Consider the following 12576-nt stretch of genomic DNA (forward strand, 5'->3'; position numbering starts at 1 on the left):
GGGGGAACCCAGACAGAACAACCCAGAGGGTCGTTGGTTTATGGAATTCACTTCCAGAAGAGGGTGTGACAGCTGTCAGCCTGGATAGCTTCAAGGCAGGATTAGACAGATTCATGGACGCCAAGTGTATCGGTGGTTATTGAAATTGATGTCCATGTGCCCCCTCTATGTTGGTTGAGGCAGGCAGGATTCCCTTGAGTACCATTTGTTGGGGGTCAGGGGAAATGGAGGTTTTGCCTTCTCTTTCTGCTCAAGATCCCCATGGACAATTGGTGGGTCACTGTGTGACACAGAATGCTGGACCCGATGGGCTTTGGCCTGATTCAGCATGGCTCTTCTTATGTTCTTGTTTTGTTTTGGTTTTTTAAAAAAATGCTTCTTTTCTCTCTTCTAGGTGGCCGCTACGACCCTTCTTTGACTTTCTCGGAAAATGTTGACCTGACCGAGCCCATCGTATCTCGCTTTGATATCCTGTGTGTGGTCAGGGATAGTGTGGATCCTGTTCAGGTAGATTCTGCCGATCATTAGACTTAAGGAAGGTTAATGAAGGGCCTGTCGTTTTAATACTTACTGAATGAAGAAAGGCGGTACATAAGATGGATTTAGCTAATATCATTGACCTCTTGTCTAGCCTGGGAAAGTAAAGCTCACAGGAACACTTTGATAAGCATATAGGCAGTCCTCGACTTGCAACCTTTGAATCAGTTTGAAATTGCAACTTTGCTGAACGAATAGAAACATAGAAGTGTTACGGCATAAAAAGACCTCATGGTCCATCTAGTCTGCCCTTATACTATTTCCTGTATTTTATCTTAGGATGGATATATGTTTATCCCAGGCATGTTTAAATTCAGTTACTGTAGATTTACCAACCACGTCTGCTGGAAGTTTGTTCCAAGGATCTACTACTCTTTCAGTAAAATAATATTTTCTCATGTTGCTTTTGATCTTTCCCCCAACTAACTTCAGATTGTGCCCCCTTGTTCTTGTGTTCACTTTCCCATTAAAAACACTTCCCTCCTCGACCTTATTTAACCCTTTAACATATTTAAATGTTTAGATCATGTCCCCCCTTTTCCTTCTGTCCTCCAGACTATACAGATTGAGTTCATTAAGTCTTTCCTGATACGTTTTATGCTTAAGACCTTCCATCATTCTTGTAGCCCGTCTTTGGACCCGTTCAATTTTGTCAATATCTTTTTGTAGGTGCTTACAACCAGTCCTCATATTCTGGCTGTCCCAGCACTCTCATGAGGTGTGTTTGCAATCTGTGTGCTTGGCAATCAGTTCTCACATAGGACTGGTTGTAGCACTCCCACAATCACATGATCAGCATTTGCAATCTTCCTGCTGGTTTCCCCAAAAAGTCAATAAGAGAAAACTGCAGAGAAGGTTGCAAGTTGCTGGTCTCCCTAGTCCAGTGATGGCGAACCTATGGCATAGGTGGCAGGCGGAGGCATATCTGCTGGCATGCAATCTGTTGCCATAGCTCAACTCCCATGCGCATGTGTGTGCTGGCCAGCTGATTTTTGCGTCACACAGGCTCTGGAAGGACGTTTCTGGCTTCCAGAGAGCCTCTAATGCGGGAGAGCGTTTTTACCCTCTCCTGGCTCCACTGGGCCCACCAGAAGTTGGGAAACAGGCCGTTTCCAGTTTCCAGGGGGCCTCCTGGAGGACGGGGGAAGCTCTTTTTGCCCTCCCCAGGCATTGTGCGTGTGGGCACTCGCACATGCACAATAGTGCGTGCACACGCTCTTGGCACCCAAGGAAAAAAAGATTCACCATCACTGCCCTATCTGTATGCTCTTCCAACATTGTACTCATACCATGCCAGCTATTTGCACACTCTTCTGGACTACACCTGCGCTGTGCCTCTCTTGCACCCCCATGCACCCTCTCTACACCTCGCTGCAACTGCCTCACCCCTCTTCCTCTGCTCCTGTCTTACCTGGCAGCATCCACTCACCTATCTGTTGTCCAGGGACTTGCAACTTCCAGATGGCTTTCTTATTGACTTTGGTTATAGGAAGGCCACAACACCTTAACTATTGTGCAATAACTGGGTGCTGCAGAGATTGTTGTTAAGCAACTTTATAACTGCATATAACGCAACTTGAGCTGGGGTGGCGCAGCAGGTAGAGTGCTGTACTGCAGGCCACTGAAGCTGACTTGTAGATCTGAAGGTCAGCGGTTCAAATCTCATCACCGGCTCAAGGTTGACTCAACTCAGCCTTCCATCCTTCCGTGGTGGGTAAAATGAGGACCTGAATTGTGGGGGCAATATGCTGGCTCTGTGAAAAAAGTGCTATTGCTAACATGTTTGTTTTTTAATAAGAGTTAGGCAATCTGAGAAACTGAAACTTTTGAGATTATTTTATAGTAAATGATATAAAATCAGTATATCAAATGTAATGTTATTCTTTCTTTTTCAATTTTTTCTGGAAGGATGAGATGCTGGCTCGATTTGTTGTCAGTAGCCACATCAAGCACCACCCAAACAACAAGGATGAAGTGAATGGAGATCCTCAAGAGATTATCCTCCCTAACAGTTATGGCGTAGAGCCTATTCCACAGGAGATCCTGAAGAAATACATTATTTACGCAAAGGAAAAAGTCCATCCCAAACTCAACCAGATGGACCAGGACAAAGTGGCCAGGATGTACAGTGAACTCAGGAAAGAATCCATGGTAAGCAACCAGGGAGGTGGGAAATCCTATGTTTCAGAGTGAGACTGTCACCTGCAGAATCACTACCCCTCTCACCATTACTGTATTATTCAGAGTATAAGATGCACCTTTTTCCTCCCTAAAAGAGGTTGAAAATTTGGGTGCGTCTTATACTCTGAATGTAGCTTTTTTCGAAGCTTTTTTCCCCAGCCCTAACGAGATGCTAACAAGTTTCCCAGCTCTTACCTTGCAGGTTTTTTCATTGTTACTCTCTGCAAAGAATGTTTTCCAAGCTCTAAGTCTTTGCAGGGGCTTTTTCATTGCTCCAACTTGGTCCAAACGTTTCTTTCCAGCCCTAACCAGGTGCTAACGATGTTCCCAACTCTTACCTGCTTGCAAGCTCTTTCATTGTTACTCTTTGTCAAGAATGTTTTCCAAACCAATATTTTCCAAACTTGTTTAATAGGTTTTTTTTCATTGCTCCAACTTGCTCCAAATGTTTCGTTCCAACCCTAACCAGGTGCTAACAATATTCCCAGCTCACTGGCTTGCAAGCTCTTTCATTGCTACTCTCTCCAAATAAGGTTTTTTAAAAGTACTAACCAGGGGATAAAACAATGTGCTGGAGCTGACTAGACTAAGGATGAATATCTGGTAAGCATATTATTTTCCCTATTTTCCTCCCAAAAAACTAAGGTGCATCCTATACTCCGGTGCGTCTTATACTCTGAAAATGCGATAAATGGAGCTGGAAGAAATGTTGGTCCCAATAAATCTGAAATCTGGTTTCTTTTTAGAAGCAGCCCTTTAATTACTACAGTTCATGAAAAAGATCCCAAATCTATAAATGAGTACTGGCCTTAGTAGAACCCACCCAAAGAATATGCAAGTCTTTATCTTCTTTTGAATTCTTTACTGCTTAATTTGTCCCTGAAAGGTAGATACAATTGTTCATCAAACTATCTGGCAGTAACTATTGCATCAGTGTATATAACATTTGCTAAAATTGTCTTTGAGTTGTGTGAAATATATAGCCTGATCTTTGGACTTTGTTCTCCCATCTTTGGGGTTTGGTTTGACAACTTGTCTAATAGAGAGAACTGGATCGAGGATCAAAGGAAGAAAGGTCCTGATTCCTGAACAAAAGAAAATAGTGGGAACAACACCTAAGGAGGCATATTCCTTATCATGTGTGCAATGTACTAGTTTGCCAGCAGATGGCAGAGTCCTCCCTGAATCATTGATGCCTTATTAAGCAGACCTTTTTTTAGTGCCCCCCCATTTACTATCTCCTGTGCGCCATTATTTGTTTTTAATTAGCACCATACAGCATTAACAGCTCCCCAGAGTAGAAAGGCAGGCTGTAACTTAATGGTGTGCAATTTCGGTCAGTTTCTGAATCACTTTGTGTGGCAGAACAAGGACCACACTCTAAAATTGGCTGGGGATCCACTATGGGTAAGCTCAGATGTTTTAAAGAGGTAGAGTAGATGCCTTAAGCCTGTCAGTCTTTAAAGCATCCATTGATCCCTCTTCAAAGCTCCCCAGCTGCTTTTTAGGGCACATTTAGGTGGGGCATATGGGAGCATAAAAAGGATGCTGGCCTGTCACATGCCATTCTTGGGATGCCCGTTTTGCATTGCTGGAATCAGTCAACAGGGCCTTTCCCTTTTCTTCCTGCAGGCAACCGGGAGTATCCCCATTACAGTGCGCCACATAGAGTCCATGATCCGGATGGCGGAGGCTCATGCTCGCATGCACCTGCGGGATTACGTGGTGGAGGACGATGTCAATATGGCCATCCGGGTCATGCTGGAGAGTTTCATCGACACACAGAAGTTTAGCGTTATGAGAAGCATGCGGAAGGTACGCAGAGATGTGGAGCCTTTCGTAGTGATGGTGGTTTTATTTGGGATGATGGGAAAGTACTATGAGAACTTAACGCTTGATAGAACTCTAGTGAGGATTCAGGGAGCTGGCTTTAATCAAGGACTCCAGTGCTATGCATATACAGTGATCCCTCGATTATCGCGAGGGTTCCGTTCCAAGACCCCTCGTGATAATCGATTTTTCGCGATGTAGGGTTGCCGAAGTAAAAACACCATCTGCGCATGCGCGCCCTTTTTCCATGGCCGCGCATGCGCAGATGGTGGAGTTTGCATGGGCAGCGGGGAAACCCGGATCTTCGTCTGCTCGCTGCTGCTGCGGCCGCCCAGCAGCTGATTTGCTCGGCGGCGGCAGCGAGGAGCCGAATCGGGCTTTCCCCTTTGCGTGGGCGGCGGGGAAACCCCGATCTTTGTCTGCTCGCTGCTGCTGCGGCCGCCCAGCAGCTGATCTGCTCGGCGGCAGCAGCGAGGAGCCGAATCGGGCTTTCCCCTTTGCGTGGGCGGCGGGGAAACCCCGATCTTTGTCTGCTCGCTGCTGCTGCAGCAGCAGCGAGCAGACGAAGATCGGGGTTTCCCCGCCGCCCACACAAAGGGGAAAGCCCGGCTCCTCGCTGATGCCCCCGCCCGACCGCTGCCCACCGCCCGCCAGCAAGAGGGGGAGAGATAGAGAAAGAGAGAGAAGGAAAGAAAGAGATGAGAGAGGGAGGAAGAGAGTGTGAGAGAGGAAGAAGCAAGATAGAGAAAGAGAGAAAGAAAGATGAGAAAGGAAGGAAGAGAGTGACGTCATCGGGTGGGGAAAATCGCGATATAGCGTTTCGCGAAGATCGAGATTGCGAAAATCGAGGGATCACTGTACACTTTTATCCACTGCACACTGCATCAACAGGGGGATACACTCCAAGACCAGGGAAGTATTAATACCACTCTACTACGCCCTGGTCAGACCACATCTGGAGTACTGCATCCAGTTCTGGTAACCACACTTCAAAAGAGACACTGAAACTCTGGAGAAGGTGCAGAAAAGAGCAACCAAAATGATTAGGGGACTTGAAACCAAGACTTGCGAAGAGAGATTGTGGGAACTGGGCATGGATGACCTAGAGAAAAGGAGGGCCAGAGGGGACATGATAGCTGTATACAGGTATATGAGGGGTTGCCATGGAGAGATTCAATGTAGAAGTAAGGAAGAACTTCCTGACGGTCAGAGCAATCAACCAGTGGAACAACCTGCCTATGGAGGTGGTGAACTCCCCAACTCTGGACACTTTCAAGAGGAGATTGGACTGCCACCTGGCTGGGGTGCTTTAGGATTCCTGCTCAGGCAGGGAGTTGGACTTGATGACCTGCATGGTCCCTTTCAACTCTAACAATAAATAAATAAAAGAATAGAATAGAATAGAATAGAATTTTATTGGCCAAGTGTGATTGGACACACAAGGAATTTGTCTTTGGTGCATATGCTCTCAGTGTACATAGAAGAAAATATCCATTTGTCAAGAATTATTATAGATTCTTTCTGTTGTCTCTTTCATTATTGTGTGTGTAGTATGTGGAAACCTACCCTAGTCAACTCAAAATTGCAGGAGAAGATTGATAGAGAAATTATAATAATTCTCCAAAAATATCCAGGGTCTCTAGATATCCATGAAGAGTCCCTTAGGACAAGTAAGACTGTCAGCTATATTAGCAGTTTGATCTTCGAAGATGACGAAATCTCAAGAATATTATTCATTATTTCAAAGCATTTCTTTTGGACTGTTCAAGAGATGAGTAAATGCCTTGCTTGGGCCTCAATGAATCCCAGTAATGAATCCTGGAAAATGCTGCCAGATGGCAAAGGAATAGGCTAAGAGACCTATCATCCGCACTCCTGATGAATGAAATAGCTTTTGAGATGGGGGTTGGATACCGGAGACACTGAAGTTAATATGAGAATTGGGCCAACTTGAAAGGCCTTTGATGTGATCAGAGAGATCAATTTCTAATCCACTCTTTGGGGAGTTTATTGAGTGATCTCAGATCAACCTTAGTTTGGAAGACTAAAATATGAATAAATAACCATACTCGTTATCCTGAACTTCTTGGTGGAGTGGTAAGATTAAAACATACAATGAATGAAAAAATATGTTGTATATTTGTGTGTAGGCAGCTTATAGGCAACTTTGAATCAGTTGTCTGCTGAAACAATGTGAGTACTTTAATGATGTTTTGCCTGCTTTCTTAAACATTTTTAAATGTCCAGAAGGTCCAAAAATTTGAAGGCTATTTCTTACTCTTTATCTTTCTGCCCTCCCCCAGAAAACTCAGGTGTAGGAGGGTGGGGAACCCCTCTAATGCCCAGTATTTGGCAAAATCATTTCTGTGCTCCTTGCTTTAAATCAGTGCTTCTCAATTATTTTCTGTTAGGAAGTGTTCTATCCCAGCCTACACAGCTTGAAAACAAAGGAGGAATCAGTCTCTATACATAAAGTCTAATTTTTACAAGCTAAAGGCATGCATGGGATAAATCTTGGCAGTTTCTCAGTGAGGCTAACTAAGATTTAACAGTTTCATGGCTAGGCTGTTGGCACATTCCTCCGTGAGATAAGGATTCTCTGGTTTCACAGACTTCACAAATTTCAGCAAACAAGGCACCTTTTTCTCCAAGGATTCTTAGCAAGGAAATAACAGATGGCTACCGTAACCTGGCTGAGACCTCAAATCATCATCCGACTCCATTGCAAAACGTTGTAACTCCACCCCGAATTACCCATAAACCACCCTTAAATACCTATAGGAAGTGGTCACAATTCCCTAGAACTAACAAGCCACAGACTATTTCCTTTTTCCATACAAGTATTCTTGTATCTTTCTTCTAAAGCAGGCATCTAGTTTCCAGATCTTCCTCTCCCTCCTCCTCCTCTAAGTCTAACTCTGCTGTCATTGGCATATCTGCCGCATCTGGTGGTCCTTCCGGTTCATCCAGGTCTATTTCTCTCTCACTCTCTGCATCAATTGGCAACACCACTGGCCCAGGGTACCAAGATGGGCCTGGCTCATCCTCCTCAGAGGTGGACAAGGAGCACTCACAACATGAAGAAGTAAACATTTCACGCGCCTCCCCAACTCTCTGATCTGGGCCCCAATGGAATGTTAGTGTTAATATTTATAAGCTGCAAGCAAACTATTGGCTGAGGAAGGCTGTTCTACCCACTTACCTGGGAGTAAGTCACACTGAATACAGTGGAGCCTGTTTTTGGTCAGGTAGGCATAGGCTACGGTGATTAGGGCCCTTTTTTGACACCGGGCCAGGCCAGCTTAAGTTCATGGCTATTGCAGCGCCTGCCAAGAATAACAAGAACTCATGCAGCCACCCTGCCCCACCCTGCCTGCCTTCTTTTCTGGGCTCGGAGCAGCATCCAGTTAGGTCCCACAGAGGGGGTCTTCTCTGGGTCCCATCAACTAAACAATGTTGCTTGGCGGGAGCCAGGGGAAGAGCTTTCTCTGTGGCGGCCCCAACCCTCTGGAACCAACTCCCCCCAGAGATTAGAATTGCTCCCACCCTTCTTGCCTTTCGTAAGCTTCTTAAAACCCACCTCTGCCGCCAGGCATGGGGGAACTGAGATACTCTTTCCCCCTAGGCCTCTACAATTTTATGCATGGTATGTCTGTGTGTATGTTTGGTTTTACAATAAGGGTTTTTAACTGTTTTAATATTGGATTGTCATATGCTGTTTTACTACTGTTGTTAGCCGCCCCGAGTCTACGGAGAGGGGCGGCATACAAATCCAATCCAATCAAATGCAACTGGGAAAACACTTTTTGGTTTGGCTTTTGGTTCATTCCTGACCTCCCTTCTCATTCTTTGTTGCACACAGACTTTTTCCCGGTACCTTGCCTTCAGGCGGGATAACAACGAGCTCTTGCTGTTCATTTTGAAGCAACTTGTGTCAGAACAGGTGATGTATCAGAGGAATCGCTATGGAGCCCAGCAGGACAGCATTGAAGTGCCAGAGAAAGATTTAATTGATAAGGTATGGAACATCATTTCCTTTTGTGGACATTGCACCAAGACTAAAACTAGTCATTCTGGGTTTCCCTTTCTAAGCTTTGAATAAGTGAGCGCAAAAAAAAAAAAGCATGACATGTTAGAACAACAGGCAAAAGTTGTTCACTTCATAAACAATACATTTTTGTATTATTCTGAACCCTCAAATGTGATAAATTAGTGCAAAGGCTTTGAGGGGCTCGTGATCACAAGGACATCAGGAAGAGGGAATGATCTCACTGGAAGGAGAGAAATTGGAAAAATGTTTTTTTTCTTATAGATGTTATGTACTATGCTACGCTGTGCTGCAGTTTTGCATTCAACAGGATTTTGAGATGTTGATTAGACCCACATCTGTGAAAAACACACGAAGATTGCAGTGCATGCTGGCAGTTTGTTATTCAAATGTCAGTGTTACCTGGGAAGAGGAAATTATCTATTTCAATTTAATTATATATTTTCCCATACGGTCCACTCAATAGAACAATCTGCCTTGTTCACCTCCAAATGAACAAGTAATGAGCTACTGTGATGAGGCTGCCCTTGGAAAAATATCCAAAAATTGCAGGTGATCCAGAATGTGGCATCATGGACAGTTATGGGTGTACCTTGGTTAGTCTCTGCTCTGCAAGCTGTATTGGCTTTCATTATGCTTTCAGGTGCGGCTAAGTCAAGCATAGGCAAAGTTGGATCTTCTATGACATTTGGACTTCAACTCCCAGAATTCCTGAGCTAGCATGATTGGCTCATGAATTCTGGGAGTTGAAGTCCACAAGTCATAGAAGAGCCAACTTTGCCTACCCCTGGACTAGATGATTGTCACCTAGATTGCTTATGTGCAGGACTGCCTCTCTCCAGTTGTTTTTACCTAGCCTGTTTAGGTCTGATAGAAAACGCAAGCTGGCAATTCTGATAATTAAGGAATATTATGTTGCGAGGTCCAGGAAGTATGTTTTTTCTGCTGCTGCATCTGCCTTTTGGAACACTGTGCCCCCCCCCCCCCCCCCAAGATTTGGTTGACCCTCAAACTATCAGAAAGCATTCAATTCAATTCAATTTTTTAGATTTGTATGCCGCCCTTCTCTGAAGCCTCGGGGCAGCTCACAACAACAATAAAAACAATATTCTAGCGAAAACAAATCTAATATTAAGAAGCACATAAAAACCCTATCAAATTTAAAAAGCAAACAACACATCCAAACATAAATATAAAAAAACCTGGGGGAAAGGTGTCTCAACTCCCCCATGCCTGGCGGTATAGATGGGTCTTGAGTAATTTGCGAAAGACAAGGAGGGTGGGGGCAGTTCTAATCTCCGGGGGGAGTTGATTCCAGAGGGCCGGGGCCGCCACAGAGAAGGCTCTTCCCCTGGGGCCCACCAAACGACATTGTTTAGTTGACGGGACTCGGAGAAAGCCAACTCTGTGGGACCTTATCGGTCGCTGGGATTCGTGCGGTAGCAGGCGGTTCCGGAGGTAAACTGGTCCATAGATCTTCCAGATTCAATTCCAAATTCAATAAAACAAAGTCACATTTTGTATTGCGTTTATATATGTTGTGAGCTGTTTAGAATTGCTAAAGTGAGATGGGCAGTCATTCAAATTAGACAGGCACAGAGATATTGTGAATAGTAGATATTGCACATTAATAATCATATGTAAACTTTTCTCTTGGCCAAATTATATATTTCAGTGAGTAATATATCTTAATGCAGAGAATCTGCCACAACTTCTCTCAGCAAGTGTGATTGTCATTTAACTATCCATGTCCCTCTCCCTTTCTCTTTGCCAGGCCCGTCAAATCAACATCCACAATCTTTCTGCCTTCTTCGATAGTGATTTATTCAAGACGAACAAGTTCAGCCGCGATGTCAAGCGGAAATTAATTGTGCAAAATTTCTGAGGCAATGACTTTGCAAGCGGTTGAAGACAAAAGCAGTTAAGAGCTATGCTTTTTCTTCTGTTGCAGCAACACGTGGCGATCCTCAAGGCTTTTCCTTATATACTTTGGAAAAGAAGTAGGAAATTGCTCTGCTGAAAGGCCTGTAAATAGAATAAGAATAGAATGGAATGGTCCTGTGGTTAAGAAAAAAAACAAAACCTGCTGTTGCATTTGCTGGATGAAGCCCCAGGGGAATTGTTTCCTATTGGCCTCATTTTGGAAATTGGACTTGACACTGGCCAATGGGTCATCTCCAACAAGCAGTAACTCTGTGCTCATGTACTCTTTGAAGCATCTGCGGCTTTCCATTCCCTCTCATTGTACCCTGCTTATTGTTTCATGTGCTTGTGTGTGAAAAGTTGAAAACAGCCTATGTTGAAGATTCGTAGATATTCACATTTTGTCTTCCTTTTAGAACTATGTTACGCTTTATGCCCAAAGCAAAGATGTGAAAAACTAGTTTGGGTGGAACTGACATGCCACAAGTACCTCGAAATCTTGTCAGAAGCCATTCAATAGCATAGGCCAGAGGAGGCTTAGCCCAGTTCTGCAAAAATTATCTTTCCAAAGTAAATATTTTTTACACATTCCTGAAAATAATGTTTTTTTCTCATAAAGATGGGCAAATATATTTACTAAAGTATTTACCATATTTACACATTTACTAAAAATTATCCCCAAAGATATTAAAATAACTTCTTAAAAATAAAGGGAGAAATTGGCTTGCTGTTTAAAAAGGGCTATACAGTATTCCAAAATCAGCTGCTTCACTATGAGCGCTGCGTTTTTTAACAATATATTTTTAGGTAATGTTTATCATTTTTCTTCTGTTGTTTGAACTCCTTTTGTAATAAACAAAGATAACTTAAATCCAGTGTAACTCTTAAACTTTCCAAATCCATTTTTATATCGGCTTTGGCTGGAGATGGCACTTCACCAAATATCTGGGTTCTCCCCAGTTTTTTTAGCAACCAGAGTCAGAAAGAGTGAATGTCTAAAGCCCAAATTTTGTGCAGAATCAAGATTTCTTCTGGAAAAATAGCTGGAATGAGTTGCTCAACAGTAATTAATATTTGTCCTGAATTTTGATAGATTTTTAGCATATATTAAATGCTAAAGACACAACATCTGTATCTCCCTCCTAATGCAAAATGTTTCTTTTGCACTAGATGTTGATTAGTGCTGAGAGATTAGTAAATAAAGAAGTAAATACAACAAGCTTTAGGTTTTCCTACCCGTGATTTAAATCACCAAATCAAGAGATTTTATTTCCATTTTTGTGCTTTAAATTATTTCCTGTTTAGAGTTCTTCTGAATGTTCACAACCCAATCTAGTCTATGCAATGGAATGGTCATTCTCTTCTACTGTATTTGTAGTTCATGTTGGATCTGTTTTTAAGGGGATTGCAGAAAAGGCTACCTGAGAGATAATCCTTGAGAGGTAATTATGCAACATAGCCTACATATCGGTGCAATGTAGAAATTCTAACCTTTTTCTTAATAAGCTCTAGTGTTTGTATATGCAACGGTAAACGTAATGGTTTACCTTTAATTTCCAGAATGTTCAACATTGCCAGATGCCTTGTGTAGACTAATAAAAAAACTTTAAAATAGAATATCCTTTTTTGCGATACAATAGTTAGTAGATAAATATTTTCTTTGGAAAAGTAGAAGTACAGACCTAGGTTTTTAGCAATATGTTGTTGGCTCTATTGCTGCTGAAAGAGCTACTTGGATTGTTACAAGAACTGAGTTCATTTTTCCTACCCCCGGTGCTCAATTCCAGGTGACCCTGTATTTGAACCTAGAAGTCTTGATCTGGTATCCTCAGTGAAGTCCATAAGGTTAAAGGCTCAAAATTTTATTCCCTGTATAGCATGCAGTTCTGAGGACCAGAAGATCGTGTTGATGCCATCCAGTATACAGTATATGTCCCATTCATGCATTTTGAATGCAATATTAATATCTAGGCCAATGATGGTGAACCTAGGGCACACATGCTACAAAGTGACACACAGAGCCATATCTGAGAGCATGCGAGGCATTCCCCTATGTC

The 12576-nt window shown here is 43.1% G+C and overlaps 1 protein-coding gene across 1 annotated transcript in view; it reads left to right on the forward strand.

Annotated features, from left to right (window-relative positions):
• The window catches only part of MCM2 (minichromosome maintenance complex component 2), a 41294-nt gene extending 29158 nt beyond the window's left edge, over positions 1 to 12136 (forward strand). The window contains exons 12-16 of the mRNA XM_070738376.1: positions 395 to 507; positions 2446 to 2688; positions 4351 to 4533; positions 8411 to 8566; positions 10371 to 12136. Of these exons, the coding sequence (XP_070594477.1) occupies positions 395 to 507; positions 2446 to 2688; positions 4351 to 4533; positions 8411 to 8566; positions 10371 to 10481 (806 nt within the window). The 3' untranslated portion in view covers positions 10482 to 12136. The remainder of the gene's footprint in view (positions 1 to 394; positions 508 to 2445; positions 2689 to 4350; positions 4534 to 8410; positions 8567 to 10370) is intronic.
• The last annotated feature ends 440 nt before the right edge of the window (positions 12137 to 12576 follow it).

The sequence above is a fragment of the Erythrolamprus reginae genome, chromosome 2, assembly GCF_031021105.1.
Source record: "Erythrolamprus reginae isolate rEryReg1 chromosome 2, rEryReg1.hap1, whole genome shotgun sequence".
Taxonomy (NCBI): domain Eukaryota; kingdom Metazoa; phylum Chordata; class Lepidosauria; order Squamata; family Dipsadidae; genus Erythrolamprus; species Erythrolamprus reginae.